General features: G+C 35.9%; 1 protein-coding gene across 14 annotated transcripts in view; it reads right to left on the bottom strand.

Annotated features, from left to right (window-relative positions):
- NFIB (nuclear factor I B) overlaps positions 1–26,283 on the bottom strand; it is a 245,679-nt gene that overhangs the window by 73,649 nt on the left and 145,747 nt on the right. For all 14 annotated transcript variants that reach the window (XM_054519869.2, XM_054519871.2, XM_054519872.2 and 11 more), the window contains exon 3: positions 22,904–22,957. In XM_054519869.2, the coding sequence (XP_054375844.1) occupies positions 22,904–22,957 (54 nt within the window). The remainder of the gene's footprint in view (positions 1–22,903; positions 22,958–26,283) is intronic.

The following is a 26,283-nucleotide window of genomic DNA, read 5'->3' as shown; positions in this document are numbered from 1 at the left end:
ACAAACAAAACTAGATTCTAAGAACTGGCAATTTGACTGGATTTTACATAAAGCTTCAGGGCTGACCAAGGAATTAGATTCAGTTCAGAGATGTGAGGCATGGGTAGTGTAGCAACATGGAGCACTGAAGTCAAAGAGCTGGGATTTGAATCCTAGCCACAGATGACCAGTTATGAAATCTTGGCTAGGTTATTAGTCCTCTTTTTGCCTCAGATTCCTTACTTACAAATTGGAGACAATAAAAATCACCTATCTTATAGAGTTGTTACTAAGGGAGATAAAAATATAAACCCCATGATAAGCATGTTACCAATAAATTAAGGTCTTAAGGCCAGTGAAACCTGCGATCAGCTATATACCGAATTATGCACACTGGCCTCCAGACAGTCCAAAATGATCCGCAAATCTTTATTCAGAAAATTTACCAGAACAAAAGGCACCACACTGCTTTTCAACCATACATAGCATGAAAAGACAGAAAATCATTCAATTAGCATATGTGTTTCACTGCTGTGAACTGAGGAGCCATTGATGTTTGACATCCACCCACCCACCTTCTTTAGAAACAGAATGAAAGAAGGAGTGAGAGGAAGTTGTAAGATCTCAGTAGGGGATAAAACAGGTGCCACATTAAGTCACTATTCTGAAAAATATATATACATTTTTAAGAGTATTATAACAAAATGTCCCAATTTAATGCACTTCTATTTTAAGAAACTCTTATTTCTTGAGCAATTAATTTTTACCAGGTTAAATTCATTTCAGTAATTATTGAGAAACTTCTATGTAACAATCACTGTACAAGGTGCTAAAAGTCATGAATACAAAAAAGGACACTGACTGTCTTGCCTGGTTGGGGAAAGAGGTTTTGACTCTTCTGGACCACTGTAACTTACTATCATATAGAAAGATTTTTGTTGCTTTTGTTATTGTTTATAGTTCATTATACTTTATTTTATATAGGGTAAACTTAATAAAGTAAATATATTAAGTACAAAATCTTCTTTATCTTGGGAGGCCGAGGTGGGTGGATCATGAGGTCAGGAGTTTGAGACCAGCCTGGCCAATATGGTGAGACCCAATCTCCACTAAAAATACAAAAATTAGCCGGGCATGGTGGTGGGCACCTGTAGTCTCAGCTACTCAGGAGGCTGAGGCAGGAGAATCGCTTGAACCTGGAAGGCAGAGGTTGTAGTGAGCCGAGATCGAGCCATTGCACTCCAGCCTGGGCAACAGAACAAGACTCCATCTCAAAACAAAACAAAACAAAACAAAATAAAACAAAACAAAACAAAAAACCAAAATAACCTCCTTTATCATGACTACAGCTCATACACTTAACCAGTCACACAAGATTATTGTACTTTGTAAATGCCTACCTTCATATCTTCCTCCTGCAGCTCCCTGTGATGAGATGGCCCTCTTTCTACACACTCTAGTCTCATCCTTCAAAATCCAGCCCAACCACCACCTACTCTGTAAACTGCTCCTCCAACTCCTTCTCCCACCCACCCGCCCAGCCAGAAATCTCTTTCCTCTGTACTTGTATAGCACCTAGTTCGTACTAATTTTATACTTTGTACTTTCAGATTTTCTGAGAGATCTGTTTTCAAGTCTTGCGGTCATTGCTGGATTATCAGCTCCTTTATTTATGGAAGTGACTGGATTTTGTTCATCTCTATATATTCCTTAATGACTAACTCATTGCCTATATATAAAGTAAGTACTAAATAAACACAGAACAAAATTTTAAAATTCAACTTTAAAAACACGGTCACACATTAACATCTTAGTCATTTTATTACAATGTAGATACAGATGGTTTCAGATTTATGGATAATTATACTAACCTCTGTTATTCCCTAGAACTTGTTTGCTGAAGAGTGTATTTAGGCTTTTGGGTCACATGAGAGAGAGTAATGATTAGGGTCAGATTGTATCTCTTACTTTGTTGTGTACTAATGTGTAATGTCAAGCGTTTAATACAAAGTAACAACCAAAGAACTGGAAGTGTTTAAATAGTAAGAGTCCAAAAATATTTGTTAAATAAATCAATGAATAAGTGATGAACATTTCAATGTATTTACATAAACTATATCAGATGTAATACAAAATAACATTACAATATCTATGTGTAATCTGAAGTTCATTTCCTTATTACTCCAATGAGAAGTCAGAGATCCATTCGCTCCGAAGTCATGACCATTAAGATGGAGTGGGGTGTGAGCCTGTTGGAAGCCAAATCATGAAGAAGGGATGAGCCAGCTCAAGGCCAATTCTATCAGTGGGAAGACAGTCGGGCAGTCAAACATAGACAATACAATGACTACTGCAGCTATTCACAGAAAAAAAGAAGACAATTCAGAATGTAGCAGGGTGTTTCTCCACTCCCCACCCCCAATTTCCCAGGTTCTAAGAAACTGGAATCTACAGAAACGATGGAAAGAGGTAGTTTACTGAAACTATGAAAAGCATTGGAAATATATCAGAACTTCTTTGGAACCTACTGGATAAAATGCAAAAAAACCACACAGGTCCCACTGGGCTCTACTCCTGCATGGAGCCCAGTGAGACTTTAGTGGAGGAAGGTTTCTTGAGGACGAGTGGTGATGCCTATTAACCACATACCTATGGGAACAGGGACAGGTGAGAATCAGGCAAGTGGGGTAGCCTGGGAGAAGCACCTGAAGCAGATGGCTGCCACCTTCATGCATCTCTGCAGGCAGCACAGCCTTTGTAACGGACAGGCATTACCCAAGACATGGCAGAGTGAAAAAGAAATCATGGATGAAATAGTACTCAGATAATTAAAACAGTACTTGGATACCTACTAGTGCTTACTCATTAGCATACAGAAGACAATACTTGAGGGCTGTAGCAAAATAACTGGGAAGATTTTGCAATGGGCAGGGGTCCTGCAGTAGGATAGGGGGTGAAACTCAGCAAAATGTCAGGTTATCTGCTGCTAACATAACCCCATCTGTAACCTCCAAGGTACTGAGGCCTTTCAGGAACATGTTTTTCACATTTCATAGACCACTGTAAATCTAAATAGCTGATACAACAGCTAAAGATCTTAAAGCAATTTGGAGACATTCATATAGTAAATTCTCTTCGCCTACCAAAGGAAATATGAGCATCTCTGAGGCAGAGCAGCTGCTTAATGGTTACAGAGCAATATTACACAACAGCTTAATCCAGGAAGAAAAGAACAACTCTGCATTTGTGTGATGCTGTATTTACACTACATGTGTGCTTTTTAAAAAAAATAAAATTGAGTAGGAAATAAAGACTTCTACAAACTGAAAAGTCTCAAAGGCAATATCAAATTATATTATTTTACTTCTTTTTTATTTTTCTCTGACAAAAGCAACAGTAAATCACTACTCAGAAGTTAATATACTGTTTAACCTCCTTTACAAACAATAACAGAGGGACACAATGGCATATCTAACTGTTAATATCTCAAATTATAATCAGTACCATTTGAATGTTAACCAACATTTACATAGAAAATCCAAAGGAAGACTGATAATGCTCATTTTTACAGTCTACTGTGTTCTATTCTTGAAATTAAAAAAAAAGAAGCCACAGAAAGCAGTTATTAAATTCATGAAAGCCGTCTTCAAGTATTTGAAGGACTATTAATGTAGATGGTGGATTTGACTTATTCTGCATAGTTCCAGGAGCTGTTTTTTGGCTCAATAAACAGATTTGTCATCCAATGGGAACAGGCCTAAAAAGGCATGTGAAATTTTGCAAAGGTAGCATAACCAATATATTCCCAACAACTGTGATGACCTTCACAAGCAGGCATTAACTTCACGTTCACAATTATCTTATAAAATATGTCATATTATTGGTGTTGCCATTTTACACATGAGGAAACTTTTATCTTACAGAGATAGTTTCTCAGTGGCTATAAAGACTCCCACTGGATAAAAAAATCCTTGCTTTGTGAAGGAAATCTCAAAAAAAAAAAAAACAGAAAAAAGAAAAAAGCACCTCAAAAGCCATTGCAACCCTCAGATTCTCCCTTCTTACACAGATGTTTTCCTATGTTAGTTTTCTGGCAGTGTTCATTTGGAGAACAAACAGGTGGACATAAGACATCTACCGGCATTTTCCAGCCCTGTGATTGCAATTGTTCACTTTCTTCAACAGAGTTTAAAAGAAGGCTTAATTCTTTTTGTAAAGGGACAAGAAGAGATTACTTTACACTAGCTCTTTGCCAATCTTCATATAACTTCAGATACCACAACTAACCCACTGATAATTTTCTGGTAGTGATGTTACAAGACATAGTTCTACAGTTTCTCAACTGACTTGAACTATCCATGCTTAAAGCTTAACCTGTGTTAAAGTTAAAGCTGAAACTGTGATTATAAAATAGAAATATTAATCATTGCAAAGACAGTGATTTTCTTCACAGAGATTAAATCTCAGCCTATAGCCCAGGTTAACATTCTAATATTAATTTAGAATTAAGTATATCTCTCAATATGAAATGTAAACCCATGATGATGATTTATGTGATCTTGGAGGGAGTCAGAAATTTCCCAACTTTAACACACCCTGATAGTGCTATATTGTTTTCAATGTTTCCTTCCAGTCCTTTAAACTTTTTCCGCATATATATATATATATATTTATAAAATCAATATCAACTTTAAATATAGTTGTTTCTAGCTTTTTTCCTATTAATATTGTATCTGTCCTTTTAGATAAAGTTTTTCAAAAGCATGATCTTTATGACTATACATTGCATGGCTGTATCATACTTTATATTAACCATTCCATTGTTTGGCATTTTAGGTTATTTCCCAATTTTTAAAATATAATAAACAAATAGCACTGTAATTAACATCCTCATACACAGATCTTTGTCAGCCATTCTCATGATTTCCTTAGGCTGGAGTTCCCAGAATTAGAATTACAGGGTCAAAGGACATAAACTCTTTTAAAACTCTTGGTAAAAACTGTCAAGCAGCTTTCCACAAAGTTGTTTCGCCAACTTATACTCCTTAGGGCAAGCTGTGAGCATGTCCATCTCACAATCCTGCTGCCAGAATTACATATTAGTAGGGATTTGTTTTTAATTGTGGCAAGTAGATAGAGAAAAAAGGTCATTACATTAATGTTACAACTTTCATTTATTTCATTTTAATAAAGTGGACTCATTTCAGATATATGCGCATATTTCTTTCAACAGAACATTAAAAACAAAACATTTTAAAAATCAGAACATTCATAAACACACAAACATTAAAAATATATAAAACAGAAACTGTGCTAGCAGGAATTTTTTTCCTAGTATCAATGAGATTGCATCTACAGTTTCACAATGAAAATGTTGGCTATGAATTTATCACTGATTTTTTTTCTCATTATCTGAAAAAGTACTCACTTATTCCTAGTTTTCTCAGATTTTTAAAAAGTTTTCTGATGAGAATGGCTATTGAATATTAACAAATTCTTTTTTGGCATTAGTAGAGATTACCTGGTTTTTTTCTAACAGCATTTACTGGTGTTATATATTAGTGGATTCTTAGATTTAATTATCTTTGCTTATCCATGGAAGATAGTTCTTAAATTTACTGTTGAACTGGTTGGCTCAGTTTCTTCTAATATTTCTACAGGTAGTTGGAAAACTTTTATGGAAATTTTTGTATTTTATTTGTCAAGTTTTTATACCAGGAGTATACACATGCTTCATAAAATGGTTTTGATGATTGTCCCAATATGTTTTATGCTCTGGAACAAAACAAAATATTATTTCATAAAAAGTTATTGAATGTTTGGAAAATTTTACTAGTAATATCATCTTCCTTGAATCTGTTGCAGAGAAGACTCTTAGATAACTCTGAATCGTGAATACTATTCTACTTTTGCTTTCTAATGTTGAGATAATTTTATTATATATTTTCCAAAAAAATTCAATTTTTCAGATTTATAAATTTATTAGCACTGATATTTTATAGTTTACTAAGTGGGCTATGTTTATTTTTATGGCATAATAAAATTAAATGTATGCCCTCTTATCTTTTTATTGGATGTGGAAGGTATGCCTCTCTCCAACAGCGTTAAAGCATACTAGCTAAAAAGGCAACCCTGGGTCAAGACTATCGCCATTTACTATGTAAACCTAAGGCAAGCTGTCTAACTCTTCTACACCTCATATTTCTCTTCCCTAAAATATAGGTAATAATCATACTATCTATGAGTAGACGCAAAAATTGCATAATGTTTTCAAGTAATAGCAAAGCAGACATTTCAAGAGCAGGAAAAGAAAAAGTAGAACTTCCAAATTAGCAAAGAGAAAAGAACACACAATAAATAAGAATGCAATCAAGGCAACAAAAATAAGAAAATAGGATGTAAAAATATATAATAATATGAAGTAAAATAGAAGAGATAAAATAAAATACATAAATCACTACAATAAATGTATATGGACTGAATTTTCCCATAAAGGGAGTTTAGGTCAACTGAAAAATACAAAATCCAACTGTTTTCAAGAAACACACCTAACACAAAATGATAATAACAAGAACAAAAAGTTGTAAATAAATGGGTAGGCAAAGAGAAATCAGGCAAATTCAAACAAAAAGGAAGCAGTATCAGCAATGGTTGAGAGAAAACTTAAGCTGAATTACAATAGAGATAATTATAAATGGATAAAAGGCACAATTAATAAAGAAGATAAATCATAAACCTCATATGCACCAAGAAATATTATGAATACAATCTATTAAAATACAAGAAATTTTATAAAAAATAAAGTCACAGTGAGAATTTTTACTATTAATGTATCTTTTTAAGAATTGAACATGATTGTTAGACAACGACTAACTTCATATAATTCAAATACAAATTATATTTTACTGATATGTTCATGGAACTTCTAAAAAAATCAATCATGTTCTTGACCAAAGAGGCAACTTTAACAAATCCCTGAAAGTACAGACTTTTAAGGCCATACTGTCTCATCTTTGGCAAATAAAAGTAAATAATAAAAAATGACTGAATTATCTCAACTACCTAGAAATTAAGAAAATAAACCATGAACCAAAGAGAAAAATCAAAAGGGAAATTATAAACTATCTAAAAAGCAATGAAAAGAAAAAGAAGAAAGGAACCCATTACTTACTGTAAAAGAAAGAACAGCATCACAACCATCCCAAAAATTAAAAAGATGAAATTAAACATAAAAGCTGAAATTAACAGAATAGAAAAAAAGAAATATTTTTAAAAATAAATAAAACAAATGATTCTCTTAAAAAGACCAACAAGACAGAAAAACTACTTCCATGCCTGATTAAGGGAAAAAGAGAAAGTAAAAATATACAAGTAGAGTCATGAATGGCTTAATGGCAGGGACACACTCTGAGAAATGTGTTAATAGGCAATTTCATGGTTGTATGAACATCACAGAGTGTACTTACACAAACCTAGATGGTATAACCTACTACACACCTAGGCTATACGCATGAAATTGCATATAGCTCCTAGGCTACAAACCTGTATAGCATACTACTGTACTGATACTGTAGGGGATTTTAAGACAATGGTAAGTATGTGTGTATCTAAACATATCTGAACATAGCAAAGGTACCATAAAAATATTATAATCTTATGGGACCACTGTCATATGTAATCTGTCTTCAACTGACCTATAATGATGTGGTACATGACATACAAATATAAAAAGAAGACATAACCATAGATATCAAATACATTAAAATAATTATGAGAGAATAATACATACAACTTATTGACTACAACTTTGAAAACTTAAATGGGCAATCATTAGTAAAATAAAAGTAACCAAAATTGAGCAGAGAAATGGAAAACCTGAGTGGACCAATTACCCTAGTGAAGTGCTTGCCAAATTTGCTGAACACGGGAACCATCTGGGATTCTTGAAAGCAGTTTATGTTTGGCTTCCAACCCCAGCTATTCTGATTTAATTGATATGGGGTGAGACCTGGACATGAGAACCCTTTTAAAAGTTCCCCCAAGTGATTCAAATGTGCAGCAAAGTTTGGGAATCACTATGACACCACATTCAGAATGTGGTTCCAGAGCCACCAGCACTGGCATAACTAGGGAGCTTATTAGAAGTGAAGAAGAATAGGCTCTACCCCAGGCCCTCAGAATCAGAATCCACAGCTTAATGAGATCTGCAGGTGATTCATATGTGTACTCAAAAATTTGACAATCCTAGAACATACTAGAAATGTGAGTAAAGAACTACCTTTAAAAACAGCACCAGGTCCAGGTGAGTGCACAGCTGGATTTTATGTATCCTTTATCTAGTCTTTAGGTTCCAATGTTATTTACACTCTCCCAGGCCTTAGGAAATAAGACAAGCTTCCTCATGAAGAAAGCTTTCTTATAAGCCTCTATGAGGCCAGCAAAACTTGAATATCTAAATTTGTAGCCTCTCTCATCGAAACAAAACAATGAACCAACCAATGAAAGATCAAGCACACAAGTAAATGTGACTTCAAGATGCCTAAATAAAATATCAAATTGAATGCAGCAATATTATCAAAAGAACAATACACTATTATCATTAGGGTTTATTCCATGAATGAGTGCAGCTCACTATGAGAAAAGCTATCATTACGATAGAGGAAAAAAGTCATATGACCATCTCAAGATGCTGAAAATGTACTTGACACCAAGAGGCAGGCTTACCTAATAATAAATCTAAGCACAAATAGAGACAAAGAAAACAATACAGACTCTTCAGCAAAATTCAACAATAAATTATTCTAAAAGGGGAACACTAGTCTGTCATTCCTATTTTCCCAACCTCCCCAGCCTCCTCCTCTTTGCAGCCCTTAAAAATGTAATCTGGAAAAAAGCCAGTCACAAAAAGACAAATACTGTATCATTCCACTTACATGAAATATCTAGGGTAGTCAAACTCATAGAAACAAAGTCACATGGTGGTTGCCAGGGGCTGGGGAGAGTAGGGAATGGGGAGCTGTTATTTAACAGGTATTGAGTTTCAGTTTTGCAAGATGAAAAGTTTCTGGAGGTTGGTTGCACAACAACGTGAATACATTTCACACTACTGTATTGTACACTTAAAAATGGTTAAGATGACAAATTTAATGTTATGCATATTTCCCTAAAATTTAAAAATGTAGTCTCAAATTTTGGACCCAGATTGTTACCATATTCTTGTTTACATATATTCAAGAACAATCTTTTACATTGACATTTATGTCTGTCGTCTTATTTATAACAATTACTTGGTCATAATTCTCACCTTAACTGTTACTATTCTCATGATTAGTCTATATCTATATTTTTATTCATATATTTATGGTTATACTTTCCTGTTCTTAATTTTTTTTATTGAGTCATCACATTGCCAGTCAGAATAGGTTTTCAAGTAAAATTTTTACAAATAAAATGAGGAACTCTATTTTTTGATACCATGAGTAATAAAGAATATATTTCAATTGCCTTTGACTGAAGGTGAAACTCCTTGAGTGAAAAACAATGTTTTTTTCATCACAATTTCAAGTATCCTCCCACTGTCTCCTGTTATTTAATGTCGATAAAAGGAAATACAGAAGTAACTTGTTTTTCATCCAGGACATTTCAAAATTTTCTTCATCCATGAAATGTAAAAATTTCAACAGGATATATTTAGATACAAGCTTCTCATTATGTGGCTGGAATAGCATTAGTCCTTTTAATCCACATAGATAATTTTTAGCTCATCAAATTTTTCTCCATTTGTCTTTGATCCTACATTCTCCGATTTCTCCACAATGAACACCTAAATAAACCTTGAATTTTCTATTCTCCCATCATCAACCCTTTTCTCATCATCTAAACCTCTGTGTTGCCTCTGCTTCTGGAATAAGTATCTTGGGGTTGTCCTCTATATCAATGCTTATTTCCACAGTATCAGTGCTGTTTCTTACTCCTCCGATGCAATTTTAACGCTATGAAAGCAATTTAGTTTTTCTTGATATTCTTCCTCATCTCACAGAATACCATATTTATTGAAGCTATTCTTTTGTAGGTTCACTTTTCATATAAGTCTTCTGAGTAAACAAATTGTGTTCTCTGGAATTTTTTTCTAGTTCTTTATTTTCAAAGATATATCCTTGTGGTTCTTGATCATATCCCATTTCCCTTCTTCCTCCATATTTTCTCACCAAGGGCATATTGTTGTGTGTGTAGCGGGCGGGGGGAGGGGGTGGTTTTCCCCTTTTTAACGTATTCAGTAATGTAAACTAATTGGAAGACACAGAAAACAGATCAATAAGTCATCTGAAGATGAGGGAAGAGGAAAGAATGAATTCCAAAGCAGTCAGAGGAAACCTTTGGGATTAGAGGAAACGTCATCATCCTTGAATGTGGTACTGATTTCATGAGTATATGCATACGTCAAAACTGGCTGGGTGTGGTGGCTCATGCCTGTAATCCCAGCACTCTACGAGGCCGAGGCAGGTGGATCACTTGAGTCCAGGAGTTTGAGACCAGCCTGGGCAACATGGCGAAATCCTGCATCTACTAAAAATACATAGCATGGTGGTATGCGCCTGTAGTGCCAGCTGCTCAGGAGGCTGAGGCACGAGAATTGCTTGAACCTGGGAGGCAGGCGTTGCAGTGAGCCAAGATCATAGCACTGCACTCCAGACTGGGCAACAGAGTGAGATGCTGTCTCAACAAAACAAAACAAACAAACACATATGTCAAAACTCATCTAACTGTACACTATATATATGCAACTTATTGTATGCTATTATACCTCAACAAGGTTAGCAAGTGACCTATAAAGAGCGGTTTCCAAATTTTCAAAAAGTGCTATTTCCACAGCACAAAAAGAATCACAAGTGAATCAGAAACATTCAGTGTAATCAGGAACATTTTTGAAGGCATGAATTACAACAGTCAGGTATTTTTTTGCAGCTTCTAGAAAGTTATCTTACCAGGTCCCTCATTCATGGTCAAGTGAACTCTAAGAACACGGTAGTATACTCCCTAGTAAACAAAAGCACAAAAGCAGCAACCAAGACTTCTTTATAATTTGTCAAACTGAGAGAAGAGAAACTCTATCCACCTGAGATTAGTATTCTGAATCAGCAATTATATTGTAGTGCTACAATTCTCAGTCAGATACCTCTCTACAAAATTCATCATCAGTATGCTACGTAAGATGAGAAGTTCAGAAAAATATTCCAAATAATCATGTCTAGGATGTGGTCTACATACAGGGCATAAGAGGATCACTGTAAGTATCTCCACAGAAGTACCTGCTTTTTCTAGGCCTAGGTCAGGTTCTGAGTATGGGAATGATCCCACACACTGCAAGAACAGGTTATTTATTTAGTCTATTATTGGTCTAAGCCTCTGCTTCACAAATCTTGGACATTGTCTATAGGTAGGCATTGCCTTGGATGATAGTTATACAAAAAAGAAGAATGCAATACTCACCCAAAGGGGCTCAGAATTCATTACGGGGAGTAGATGTGAAAATAGAGATAAAATAATGCACTAAATGCTAGTATTGTAAAACAGCACTGCAGAGAGGCTCTGAAGAAGTCTCACTGAGGAGGTGACAAGGGAGTACAAGCATTCTAGGCAGAGAAACAACATGGGCAAAGACACAAAGAAGCAGCACAAGGCTAACACTAAAGGCATGGTCCAAGTGTGCAACGGACAAATCATGAAGGGTCATATTGTATGTCATGCTAACAAGCTAGGCTTAGGCTAGAGTGGAGACCTTGGAACCATACAAGGAGGTGAATGAAATAATCAGATTTGCACATCACCACAGACCTGTAATGGATATATTAGAGGGATTAAGACATGAGGCAAAATATCGCTACAGAGATTAGGAAATGATTAAAATGATCTAGGTGAGCTAGTTAAAGAGGCAAAGTGTAAATGTTTTTAAAGAGTTATTAAGATTCAGCATCAATTATCTTATTTTTAAAACATTTTGCCCCTCTCATCAGCAGCCTGAGCCTTTGTATTCATTCCTCTGTTCTTTCTACATTCTTTCTCCCAAAAGCTCACAGGTACTCCCTTCTTCACCTATCAACATTATATAAGGTAACATTATTCATGTGGGCTATTTTTGGATATCAATTTGGACATGGTAAGCATAAAATAGCAGAATACTTTATCATGTCCCAACAGACATGATCATCTTCTAGTTCTATCTTACTTATTTAGAAAACACTGCTCTGCTTAGAAAGTACTTCAATTCAGAAAATGACGGCAGTCCAAAATACCAAATTTTAAAATGAAAAATCCATTGTATTGAAAACATTACTGCAAAATACACAATGGAGCCAGCATCTTACCATTCATCATGTCACTGTTTGTTTCATGACATTAACAAGTGGAAGTGATGATTTTAATAAGATCAAACCTGAAAGTCAAGTGGTTTCCCTGTCTTCTTCCTGCTGAATACTGCAGGAACATAGATACGTGCAAGGTATAGAGCACTGCGCAAGGGAAAGATATGTCTAGTGGAATCAGGAATTAAAATATCTCAGCAAAAACAGGAGTTTGGTCCTAGTTTTATTATATAAAATAAAATGAAAGATGCCAAGGTCCCTAAAGAGCAGAACGTAAGTCAAAAGACCCCAAAAAGATTTGTAACAACTTTGAAAACCAAAACCTGACCATTGTTTCTTAAATTCTTCTATGATCAATGACATTATCAAGCAAAAGCTAATAAGAGTCAGCTGGGTGTGGTGGTTCACGTCTGTAATCCCAGCACTTGAGGAGGCCAGGGTGGGCAGATCACATGAGGTCAGGAGTTCAAGACCAGCCTGGCCAACATGGCGAAACCCCATCTCTCCTAAAAATACAAAAATTAGCCGGACATGGCCCATGCCTGTAGTCCCAGCTACTCAGGAGGCTGAGGCAGGAGAATTGCTTGAACCTGGGAGGCAAAAGTTGCAGTGAGCTGAGATCATGTCACTGCACTCCAGCCTGGGCAACAGAGCAAGACTCCGTCTCAAACAAACAAACAACAGTCAAATTAACACACAAAAGTACTTGCTTAAATTATTTGTTACCTAGATACGTTTTCATAGTCACAGAGAAGGAAAGAAAAACTGAGACTTTAGTAGGAGATTTGTCTAAGATCTTTAAATAACATCCTTTAATCCAATAAGGTAGAAAAAGATTAAAACTCAGGTAATTAGATACATATCTACTTAATATTTTATTCTGTTTGCAATGTATTACTATAGAATTGTACTCTCTTTTTAAACATTATGCTTAAATATACAAGCGGGAGTTGCCTTAGTGCCTGGACAGTTTAGTCCAGCGAGCTTAACTTCTGCAAAGTTCAGTGATTTTAACAAGCCTAGAGCAAGTCCACTATATTTGTGATACAAAACAATCCCAGCTTTCCATCTGTGAGGCAGAAAATGCTTTGCATTATTAAATTGTAGCTGTATGTGGCAAAAGCAGATCTTGTAAATATGGAGAGGGAAAGAATTTAAATTGAGAGGAAACTTTAGATGTAGGAGGCCACTGTAGAAGGAACATGAGGCCAGGCATGGTGGCTCATGCTTATAATCCCAACACTTTGGGAGGCTGAAGTGGGAGGATCACTTCAGCCCAGGAGCTGGGGACCAGCCTAGGCAACATAGCAAGGCTCTGTCTCTACAAAAAAATTAAAAATTAGCTGGGCATGGTGGCACATGCCTGTTGTCTCAGCTACTTGAGAAGTTTGAGGTGGGAAGATTGTTTGAACCCAGGAGGCAGGCTGCAATGAGCCATGACTATGCCACTGCACTCCAGCCTGGGCAACAGGGCAAGACTCCATGTCGGGGAGTGGGGGGAGTTACATGAGATACTTGGGTAAAAGCAATCACTACAATACTGCCCAGAGCAGCAGGTACCATCACAACCTCACCTAGAGGAATTTATGACTCAGACCTCTTTTCACATGAGGATTCTGACCCTCCCTTAAGGGGAACCTAGACATTCAACTAAGAAAAATATAGGTTATAGCAATAGCCTTTAAAATTTAGCAAATTACAACCTATTTATGTGCAAGCCCTCTTGGAAGTTTTCTGGAACTAGGTACAGTATTAATTAAGTGCCTACATCAATATATTAAAATTTTATTTGGATTCTATGTTACCTTATGACACCATTTCAGATAACATGAGACCGTAAAATACCACTGTAAACTTAAGGAAAGTTTGAACTAAACTGTAGCCAATGAACGAGTCCTTTCTCTGACAGCATTGTGAAAGGAGAGTACTGTGTTGAAATTAACTCTTCTCCCCATTCTTTCTTTCTCTGACCTGTATATTAACACAAGTCATGAAACACAAATCTGACTTGCTGAAACACCCCTGATGACTCACTACTTGTGAACCTATATTCTATGTCATGGCTTTAGATGCTGCTCAACACCAGACACCAAGTTCCCTTCCTTTCCCTTTCTTCCATGTGAAATGCTCTTTCCTCGGCTAGGACTATATCCACCCTACAACCTCTTGTTCATCCTTTATATCCAAACTGTTCCATGCATCTTATATTCCCTGGGAAGGGCTAGACACCTCTGACTCCACTACGATTGCTCCTTTAAATATAAACTTCTGTGCACACATCTCTTGCCCAGTAGGCAGGCACATTTTTTAAAGGTTTTTCCTCAATTTCAGGCAAGAAATAGTGTTCAGAGGTCAAATAAGGGTAATGGTAACTGAGAGGTGAAAGTAAATTCAAGAGACCTTTCAAAGTAGAATATGAATGAATATGTGGAGGATAAGGAAGAAAAAGGGTTCCTGGGAAAGAAATCATGAGCAACTCTAACCAAGGGTGTCTGGACAGGATTCTGGTGACTCCAGGATATCTGAAAAAGGGAAAAAGCAAAAACAAAGAAAACAAAAAACCCAAGTCTGGCAAAATAAAATAAATTTAATTTTGGAAATGTTAAATTTGAGTTAACCATGAGACATCTAGGGAAACATGTCCAAAACGTAGTTGGACACATAGGTCTAAATCATTAGGAGAGAGAGCTATTTCAAAGGTATACATCTAGGAGAAAAAGTAAATATACTTTAAAAATCGCAAGGTACTGAAAACACAGATAATTAAAGACAAAAATATGATTAAGAAGACAGAAGAAATCACCATATGCAATTTTTAAACATAGGAAGATTCCTGGATTACCAGGAGAGGTCCTGTTTTCAGAGGCATGGGCAAAGTTTTAAACAGAGCATGGCCAACTAAATCAAATAAATACTCAGGAATATGGAAGCAAGAACAGAATGGAAAGAAACCACTGGTCATGGATTTAATGAGAATCATTTCAGTGGGGACAGAAGCTGAGAAGAAATCAAGATGGAATTTCAGGGGAAATCAAGATGAGACTTTGACATCCTTCATGTCACGTTACGAAGAAGAAGAGAGAGATGAGACACTTGGTTAAAGGGGTTTGTCCGAATGAGGAACAAAAGATGTATGCTTTAAAATAAGAAATAAGTTGGTAGGTAGGAATCAGTGAAATAAGAGGCAGAGTAAGAGGGCTAGGAAAAGTAAAGGACAGACAGAAGTTTCAACAGACACAGAAAGTTGATGGCTTCATAAAGTAGAAACACCATGGAAAGGAAAGGAGGAAAAAAAATTATACAATGTTAATACAAGCTTCTACAAGATAAATTCTTGGTAGGAAAAAAGTAATCTCTAAAGATACATTTGTACCCTTTCTCATGTCAATACTGAGATTTATGTAACAAAAGTCACTCCACCTTTCCTTTTATGCCAATAGGCTTACAACAACATTTGCTTTCTAAAAATTACAATTCTATTTCATCATGAGACTTGAAAGCATCTGTTTCTTTTGCCTCCTTTATAAAATCTCTAACATTCTATTCTTATGCATCTTCTGTAACTTGGGTATGTCATCTTAAGCCTTTAGAGAAGAGCAGTATGAAAATTCAACACTTTTTTTTTTTTTTTTGAGACGGAGTCTCACTCTGCCACCCAGGCTGGAGTGCAATGACATGGTCTCGGCCCACTGCAACCTCTGCCTCCCGGGTTCAAGCAATTCTCTTGCCTCAGCTTCCCAAGTAGCTGGGACTACAGGATAGTGCCACCATACCCGGCTAATTTTTGTATTTTTAGTAGAGACGGGGTTTCTCTATGTTGGCCAGGCTGGTCTCAACTCCTGACCTTGTGATCCGCCCGCCTCAGCCTCCCAAAGTGCTGGGATTACAATTAAACACATTTCTATTTGATTCCACATCAAATGATACTTTCTGCAGAAAGCCTTCTTGATCAACCCAGCTAGAAGAGAAAGTAGAATGAAGAAACCCCTCACTTTTATCAAGAACCTGCTATCTGTCAGGTGTGCTCCCTTATGTGATCCTCACAACTGGCATGAACATAATTGACTGCACAGAGCGGTTGGCTGACTTGCTCATTCTCCTGATGACTCTTATAATTATTGAAGGGAAAATTTTAATTCCAAAGTTCATGCTCTTGTCACTCCACCATGCCACCTACAATGGTGGGAAACAGTATTTCACAACTTTGAACTCCTACAAGACCTGCGTTGTAACACTGATATTTAGTCTTTATCTTAAATATAAATACGTATGTAATATACATTTCATATATTATAATTATGTATATATTATTTTGTATATTTTATGAACAAAAACATTTGGGAAAAGCAAGGTTCATGTGTAACTCACATTTTTATCTTCTCCAGTATCTAGCCGAGTGTGATGCATACAATAGACGCTCCATAAATATCTGTTGGCTGAAAAATCTACCTATAGACAGCTCTTTCTGAATTGTTTATGGTTCTTGGTATAAAATGGTGCGTATTTTACACAAGGGCAAATGGCTGTCTCTGCTTCTAATGTTGAGCTGACTCAAATGTAGTATTTAATTGTTAACTCAGCAATCGTTAGGCAATTAATATTATTTGTTATCTGATAGAGTAGGTGACTGGGGAGACATGGAAAAATCTCCTCTCAGGACCTTACAAGATATTCCTAAATTGTCCCCTTTTTTTTCCTCTTTCACATTAAGTATTACAAATAATCAGGCTAGAAGCACTGTGGAGGCTGGGCATGGTGCCAACTGCTATGTAGATCAACCTTTCATGAGTGGGCTGTATACAAGTTCCCATAATGTACCCTGTAAAATTATGTAGCTGAGGGCTATGCGTTCTTCTGGCTTTTTAAGAGTAATCTGTGAAAGAAACACTTCCCTCATCCTCTCTTCCTTTACTCTGAATCCTATTCTAAATTTGAACATTTAAGAACTTTATTGAATGTGATGTCTCCAAACAAGTTAGAGGATAAAGAAGAAAAATGTTTTAAAACAAAATACATTAAAAAAAAAAGTCTTTTGATTTTAGCACTGACCCATACAGACCTCATTCTCAAATTACTTAAAGGTTTTACCTACGATGTCAGGTCTTACCTGCCATTAACCAGTCCTTTCAGCATCTTTCTCCAAATATTTTTATGAATAGAGAGCCTATTTATAGTCGAATGCACATTGTCTAGTGCCAAAGTTTAAAATCACCTTTTAAGTATCATGAAATAGTGCATTTTTCCTCATTAAAAACATCTTGATCCTAATGGACACAATAAATGAGGACATGAGAAGGAACAGACATGAATTTATTAAGAAGTGAATGAGGCCGGGTGCGGTGGCTCATGCCTGTAATCCCAGCACTTTGGGAGGCTGAGGCGGGTGGATCACGAGGTCAGGAGTTCGAGACCAGCCTGGCCAACATGGTGAAACCCCATCTCTACTAAAAATAGAAAAAATTAGCCAGGCACGGTGGAAGGCGCCTGTAATCCCAGCTACTCAGGAGGCTGAGGCAGGAAAATTGCTTGAACCCGGGAGGCAGAGGTTGCAGTGAGCCGAGATCGCGCCACTGCACTCCAGCCTGGGCGACAGAGTGAGACTCCATCTCAAAAAAAAAAAAAAAAGTGAATGAAATATGATTTGAAAAAGCCAGAATAAATTTCTCTTTTCTTTGACTTTGAACACCATATTCCAAGATAAAACGTGGTATGAGGTCCTCAAGGACCTATGCGAATTTATCTGCCTTTATGTACAGATTAAAAAGTATTAAGTTTGTCCTAAATTCTAAGATTTGAAAAATCAAGCAAATATCGGCTCTAGTGATCTCAACAGATGAACAAACGACAATGAATACTGCAGATTTTGAACTAGTTTTCCTAATAATTATTTGGTTTGTTCCTATTAGTTTTATGACAACCTTCTGTTGGCTTTGATTTCAGTACCTATAAAATAACATTGGAGAGAGAGCTATCTCAAAATTTGTATGACTTAAAGAATTTATTTATTTATTTATTTATTTTTTGAGATGGAGTCTCGCTCTGTCGTCCAGGCTGGAGTGCAGTGGTGCGATCTCGGCTAACTGCAAGCTCCGCCTCCCGGGTTCACGCCATTCTCCCGCCTCAGCCTTCCCAGCAGCTGAGACTACAGGCACCCGCCACCACGCCCGGCTAATTTTTTTGTATTTTTAGTAGAGATGGGGTTTCACCATGTTAGCCAGGATGGTCTCGATCTCCTGACCTCGTGATCCATTTGCCTCGGCCTCCCAAAGTGCTACGATTACAGGCATAAGCCACCGCGCCCAGCGGCGACTTAAAGAATTTCTTAAGTGCAAGATAAGCACATAGCTATCATTAATAGATAATCCTTCTTTGATTTACTCAATTATTATTTAGTGTCATCCTTGCTCCAGAGAGGATACAAGGTGGCTTACTTGAGTTACACCCAATATATAATCCTACTGGTTCCCAGAGGTGTTGCCACACTACACGCATAAGTCAACACACAAAATAGCACAAGCACCTATAAAACCTACAAAAAAGGAAAGTAGCATGTTAAGTCCATGTTATTCTAGGTAAGAAAGTTCTGCTTAATGATACTAGAAAGGCCCCAGAAGTTTATATCATAAAATTTGCAAAAACTGCCCTAGGATTTAACTTGTCTTCGTCATATTACCAGCATAGAATTCCCCACAAAACTACAGCCTTCCTGAACTCCAAAATAAGACATCAGTTTGGAACTGACTTAGAAGCAAAAATCTGAATTCTAGATTGCTATGTTTTCCTTGGATTTTACCCATTCTAGCAGTAGGCAAGTGACTGAGATTGGGAAATCTTAAAGATCATAGTCCAAAGAATGTAGACACACAAAATAAAAAAGCAAGTCAAAGCTAATTTCCAAAGATTACAATCTAATCAATCACACATTTCCTAAAAGTAGCAGTGGAGTTTTTAATTATTAAAGGTAAAAAGAGATTCATGTCTAAGTCCCAAAATTAATGGTTCACCCTCATTTGGTCCACAAGAGTTGTTTGCTATAACCAAGAGAGGACATTTTTAGTTCTATTGCTTATGAGGGATTAACTTGTTAAAAAAAAAAAAAAAAAAAAACGAAGAAGAAGTGAATATAAATATATAACTTCTGACTCTATCATAAACAAGGCAAATGTGTATCCCTAGAAAAATGAAGTGCTTAGCGCTTCTCGGCCAAAATTGCAATGCCAAGTCCTTGGGTGCTATCTGAGTTGTAGAGCACCTTCACTCCAAAAAGATTATGGTGCCCATCCCTGCCACGTAACAAAGAATGCAAACAAAATATTAAGTCACAAATAGTTTAAAGAAATACCATAAAGGCTACTTAAAAGCTCTATAAAATAACAAATGCCAAAAAATTACTTAAATATTTTATAAAATAATATCAAATATTCCTTTCCAAAAATGCGTTGCCTTTGCTGCTTGTGCTTAAATACTAATTCCAACACAGAAACTCAACGTAAGAACTAAAGGCCTATCTGTAGATGTCCATACTATAGTTTGAAGAGCTTTAGGGTCACCCTTCAGAAGTTCTAAGTCAGTAAGAAAGTAGTCTCAAAGTCAGACATTCAAGTCTGATGCTGGAGAAAAGCCAAGCCAGAGGAGGTGTTAAGTTTGTGGGTAGGCATATGCATCTGCACTTATAGGATGATCGGATGGGATTCCACCTTCAAGTCAACAGTGGGGAACAGATTTCAAAGAGCCTATATCTCCAAAAGGGCTTGAATTTTTGCCATCTCTTCCCAAGCTCTTGGGGAATGAACACAGGAATAGACGGTAGCAATTTCCATGGGTTGCACATTTCCCGGTGGAAAACTACCAGTGATAAGAAAGTGTTGGTATTCAAGGTGACCTTTTTCAAAAGCTTAGCTTGTATTTTGTATAACAACTCAAGCAGCAGAGTGATTTGATTGTTTCATTGCTCGTGGTGGTAGACTGAATTTTCTCATACATGGATCGTGCCTTCTCAAGATAAGGAGTCTCAATTTTGAAGATTTCATATTTTGGCCAAGACCAGAATACAGAGATAAAAAGAGCTTCCTAAAGATAAATTATGTCCTAAAATACCAAATATGCTTATACTTAAAAAAGAAGCTTTTAATAGAAAGTATAATTTACTCCAATTGACTACAAAACAAAAAACTTAATAAGTTCTAGTTGTTCACATTTAAAATTAGAAAACGTTTTATATTCTAGGTTTAATTTATTTCAAAGTATTACAAAACAAACTCTTAAGCTCATAAAAAATTCTTTAATAATCTCTATCGTTAAATCCAAAATAGAATTCCTTAATAAGCCTTATGGTTGAGTTCATAGTATTATAATACACAAGGCATATTAAAATCAATATTTTACATTCTGGATAATTAAATAAAATTCTAATTATATTCCATTTAAGTTGGGTACAATGTGTATTTTATATTACATTCTGGCTCTAAAAAAAATAGAATCAATGTACGATTTACATATATACAATTTTCAACTAATCATAAAATGTATTTATCTGTAGCATCCCAGTTTCAGGACACAGTCTCAAAAAGATTTGAGTTCCAAGGAAAATTTAAAAGGGAAAAAAATTAGAGGTATTCTACCTTGGTTGTTTTTGTTTGCCATGTTACATGCAAACAGAGAAATAAAGAGATGCTACATCGAATGTAGCAAAAACGAAATTTTAACCAAGCTTCTTGACAAATATTGAAAAATCGAATGATGTTACATAACTATTCAAGGATTATTTATTCAGCTCAAGTAGAGAACAGTTTTAGGTGAGTATAATTCCTTCTGTACATGTTCAGAAATGCACTTCAAACAATAACTGCTTTATTAGTTTCAAATCAAGCTTTCATTCAAATGCAGAAAACATATCCGTTGTTTAGTCCGACTTATAATAGCTATCAACTCTTTTTCTACCAAAGGTTCCCCTCTACTCCCACCTCATTCTTTGTGAGATGAGTAAGGAGACTTTTAAAAAATGTTTGGATAAAATTCATTTTGTCTATCATGCAACACAGGGAAAATATCAGTTAATTAAAAAGAAAAAAATCTTTATAAAGTTAAAAGACCCTTTAAGTTAATGAAATATTCTGAACTTCAGAAAATTTTTGACAAAATTTATTATATTCTAAGTAGCCTTTTTGGAAAGATAACTAAAATAATATCAATCCTCCATTCACACACAACAAAATAAAATAAATTTAACTGAGAATTACTTTTTAAGTTATTCTGTTTTTAATGTTTTGCTCTCAATGTACAGTAATAATTAAATGATTTATGAAGAAAATGAAAAATCAACTTAGCGTACATTTTTAAACCTGTGTTTCATTAGAACTTTTTATCTTTGAAGTGTATACTACTTTTCTCAACAATATGATTTTGTACAATACAGAATTAATAAATATTTGGAAAAAGATAATTTTTCTGAAATAAAAAAACATAGACAGGACTCAGAAAAATATAGTCTGTTTTGATTTTGCATTTTTACTTGTGTATCTACTTGCTGTATCTTTCTAAAATCATTTTAAGACAAAATTGGTCTGATAAACTTTCTTGCAATTTTGGGGTTCTTCTGGTATTTCAGCCTCATATTAGCTAAGCACGACTTCAAGGAAGATCAAATGATGGAGGACCTAAAAACTAAGTCTACCTGAGGAAACTTTTCCTATTGCTTCGTATAAACTTTCTGGTTTATTTTCGATGAAAAGACAGACGAGATTGTTTGAAGAGGTCGGGGGCATGTGTAGCTGCTTCGGGGTTTTTGTGTTTGGTTTTGTTTTTGTTAGTTTATTCTTAGAGCACTCTTTTACTAAAGTCACCAATATAATTCACATTCTTTTAATAATGAAAAACTGCTTGTGCTAGTTTTATCTCATGAGAAAAAACACTGCTCCTAAATCAAAAGCAAAATGCTGTATGTTCAGAGCTACATGAAGACAGCCAAGTTATAAAAGCCCATTTTCAGATCTGGAACAACTTCTGAAAACAAAGAGGGTATTTGGGATACCTTATGCTAAAGAAAAAAAAAAAAATCCTGCTTTCATTATTTCCTGATTCTGGAGATCCAATAAAAACTTTATGGAATAAAAAGTCTTGCAAAAATCCTTCAGTGAAAACATAACCAACCACTCCCATCCCCAACCCCCTTTTAAAGTAATGAGAGTTGATAAACTATAATTGCAGTATGGAAATTTTTACATTTTCTTATGAGTTTTAAAAGAAAGATTAAAAGGTTCATTGGCTTTTCAAACAGCAATTATTTTAGCACCTAAAAGATACACAACTAAAATATATGCGTATTTATTTTCAAAGAAACACCAACAAAAATTAAAACATTGGTGATCAGGTAAATACCGATGACGCCAATATAAAAGTATTTGCCACTGCAAAGGGCCTAAGCACAATCACATCTTGTCCCGATCATACCTGCCTGCCAGAACAAAATAGGCAGCTGACCAATTATGGGGTGTTTATCTATACAGTGGTACCTTTGTTCTCCAACAATGTCAGATTGCAAACGTCCTGGAACACATATTTACCTGGAGGATTCTTGGCAGGATCATTGTGGCTTGGACTTCCTGATTGTCCAGAATCTGTAAAGAAATCACAGAAAATGTTTTCTTTTTAATTTGTTTTGAAAGAATTTCACAATCCTCAAAGGAGTCGAAAAAAATTCTAAGGTATAAAAATGAAGTTGAGTGCTTAAATAAAATATATTTTCCCAAGCCTTTTGATAGAAACATTTTACTCATCAAACTACATGAATGCATATACATATTTCTATGTCAAAAGAAAAACACAAGTATTGATCTACAATTTTCTTGGGCTAGAGCAAGATTTTTTTGAAACAAAAGATCTGGCTACAAAGCCACTGAAGATGGTTTGAAGGTTAGGCAAATATTGAGGCCTGTCAGTAGCAATATGAAATAAAGCAGATATATTCTCCTAAAAATGCAATCTGAGTGTAATTAAACATGCATTTAAAAGCCTGAAAGTATGTTTTTATTCAATGAGTAAAATACACAGAAATGAGAGTCCGCTTTTCCAGGATTTCACACACAAGTACACATACCCACTCCAATAATCCCCCAACCTACTGGATCCAGGCCCAGATTTATCTACATCCCATAATAGCAATCGATTTGCAAACACCAAGGAAAGCATAAATTACTAGGTAGAAACCAACATGGCTTTGTGGAGAGCAAATGGTTGGATCAATTTAATTTCCATCCATGACGGATGGACAGACTTTGCAGGTAAGGAGGAAGAGATCAATGTCGCATATCTGAATTTCCTACCCCATATTATTCCTCATTGATGCTACAGAAAGAAACGGAGAAGACATACAACTGTTAGGCAACATGCCTTTTCAGACTGATCTGACACTGTTGTGTTTTGCTCACTCCTCTTCCCTCCTTGTCCCCTCTGCATTTACCTGTGGCATTTGCCCCATATTATTATACACTTACTTGCAAGTTGCTTTGTAATCTTCTTTTATTGGTTCTAGCATTTAAGTTTTGTCTCCCCAACTAAATTGCATACTCCTAAGCAGAGGCAGAGATTCTGTCTACTTCTTTTGTGTCTTCCTCAGTGTGCTGTTCATGGCTGTGAATGCACTAGGCTTGCAGTAAACGCCGGAGGAATGGATGGCTCAGCTCCAGCAGCCTCTTTGCTTGCCTAGAAAAGGCAATTTTGAACTTGATAATGAATTTCAACAAAATTTGATAGGTGGGGCACAAATGACGGCTCTGTCATGTACTGCCATATACTGACAAGTCTCTTCCCCCAAACCTTGCCATTATACTTGAGCCAAGAAAGTGATTTGGTTAACCAGGAAAATCATATGCTGGTTTTTTTCATCAGGGTTATTCTGTCCTTCCAGGTAAGTGATTAACATACTGAAATTGCTGCTTCTACTATTAAATGCAAGAACATCCTGTTAGTTTCTTCTCATATAAAACCTGGTTATTTATTTCTGCCCTTTGCCTCATGCCTGTTAGCTTAGATTTAATGCTGAGATCAGAATTTTACCCCTTCATCCCATTTCCTTAATTGTCTTTTTGGTTTTATTCTAGAACAGATTTCATGAAATCTTAGCAAGCATATTTAGTGATTCCCACATTTTCCTCCAATTGTTTCCTGATTTTTCAAAATGAAAGTAAAGAAACTAGAAATGACCATTCTTCATCTGGCTCAAGTCTCCTGAAGACAGTCAGAGAGCTGAGAATTCTCTGAAAATCTCTCTCATCTCCCATGAAGTCCTCTTATTACTTTTTCTGAAATCAAGGCAAGATTCAGTGACTTATAAATTACGAGATCAATCTTCTTCGTTCTACATTCCTTTAAAAAAATGATACAGTATGGGCCACTTTCCAGGCCTGGAGTATGATAGCTACATAAAAATGATAAATCACAACTTTTTGCTATAGCATCAGCTATTTTTCCCTTGAGTTCTTCTGACAAATGTCTCTCAGCATTGATATTACATTCCAGTTTAATTTCTCAAGCGATTCTAACATTTTTTAGGACTTCCTACTTACATACAATACACCTACTGACCAGAGCCTCCCTATGTTTTACTTTCCCTCCAAAGCTATCTCACTCTTATGAAGGTCTAGACATGCACCTCTCAAGGTGGCTAATGCCAAGCTTGTGATGACACCTGAGATAGTTAAAGTTGGCAATTGTTGCAGCAGTCGCCTTATTTCAGGCTCTGCATGAGCCTTAGCATGTTTAGTTACAGCAACTTCAAAATGATGCCACAAAATTCTTTTCCATCATCTGTTGCTAAAATTTGGGTCCAGGAGAGAAAAGAATGAAAAGTCTCTTCCATTCGTAAGAAACTATCCAGCTAGAACAATGGCATCCCCTGTTACCACAACATCCTACTTGGGAAACTCTATTCTTTTCTGCTGTAAATTACTTTTTCTTCTCATTTCCAACAACTGCAGACCAACTTCTTCGATTGAAAAAATATACTTACTAAAAAAACCACAAGCATTTGAGGGAAAGCTGAAGTAGACCCTAAATTTGAGGCACACATTTGCTTTTTGTAACAATTCCACTTTCTAAAATGATCTGGTGTTTACTGGCACACAATGACAGACTTTCCCTCATACGCCAAAACCCGTGCCTTCTCATGAAATAAAACAGTGTATACTATGTCTCAGAAACACAGGAGAGGGCCCTCTCAGTGAGCAAATGATACAGCATTTACTTTTCAGACTGTAAATTCTAACACTATAATCTACTCTTAACTCTTATGTCACCTTATATCGGTCACTTAATTCCAACTGCTGGAAAAGGAAGTAAGCAGGGAGTGTGGTTGGCAGAGAAACCAAAAATGAACTGTTATTGTGGCTGACTTCAGAGAAGGAATTATTCAGACCACATCTAAACCCCTTCCAATTCACCACCTAGGTCAAGTTACTCTATACCCAAAGGTTTTATTCAACCACTTCCATCACTTTGCTCAACACCCCCCACCTCTCTCTCTCTTTCTCTCTCTCTGTGTGTGTGTGTGTGTGTGTGTGTGTACTTAATATGTTACAGTGAAGCCTGGCTCTGTCCCTCACTAGTGGCGTGATCTTGTACAAAATTACTTACTCTTAAGAGTCTTGGTGTCTGGATCTTAAAAACTGCAATAATATTATCTACCTTGTAAAATCATTGCAAGATTCTATCATATTAAGCACCAAAAGCATTGGGTCAGACACAGTCTACATTATCAGTAAATAAAAGATATTAATATTAAGCATAGAGTCACATTAAAAATGATTAATATATTTAATGGTTTAAACATATTAAAATGAAAGAAATAATCATTTTTAATGTGGCTCTATGCTTAATAATAACTAACTTTTAGGAAGAAAGGGAGAAAAGGGACATAACTAAGTTCTGTCCATCCCAACACACGCAT

Source organism: Pongo abelii, chromosome 13, assembly GCF_028885655.2.
Source record: "Pongo abelii isolate AG06213 chromosome 13, NHGRI_mPonAbe1-v2.0_pri, whole genome shotgun sequence".
Taxonomy (NCBI): Eukaryota; Metazoa; Chordata; class Mammalia; order Primates; family Hominidae; genus Pongo; species Pongo abelii.
Note: the sequence above shows the minus strand (reverse complement) of the source record. Positions and strands in the feature narration are given on the sequence as shown.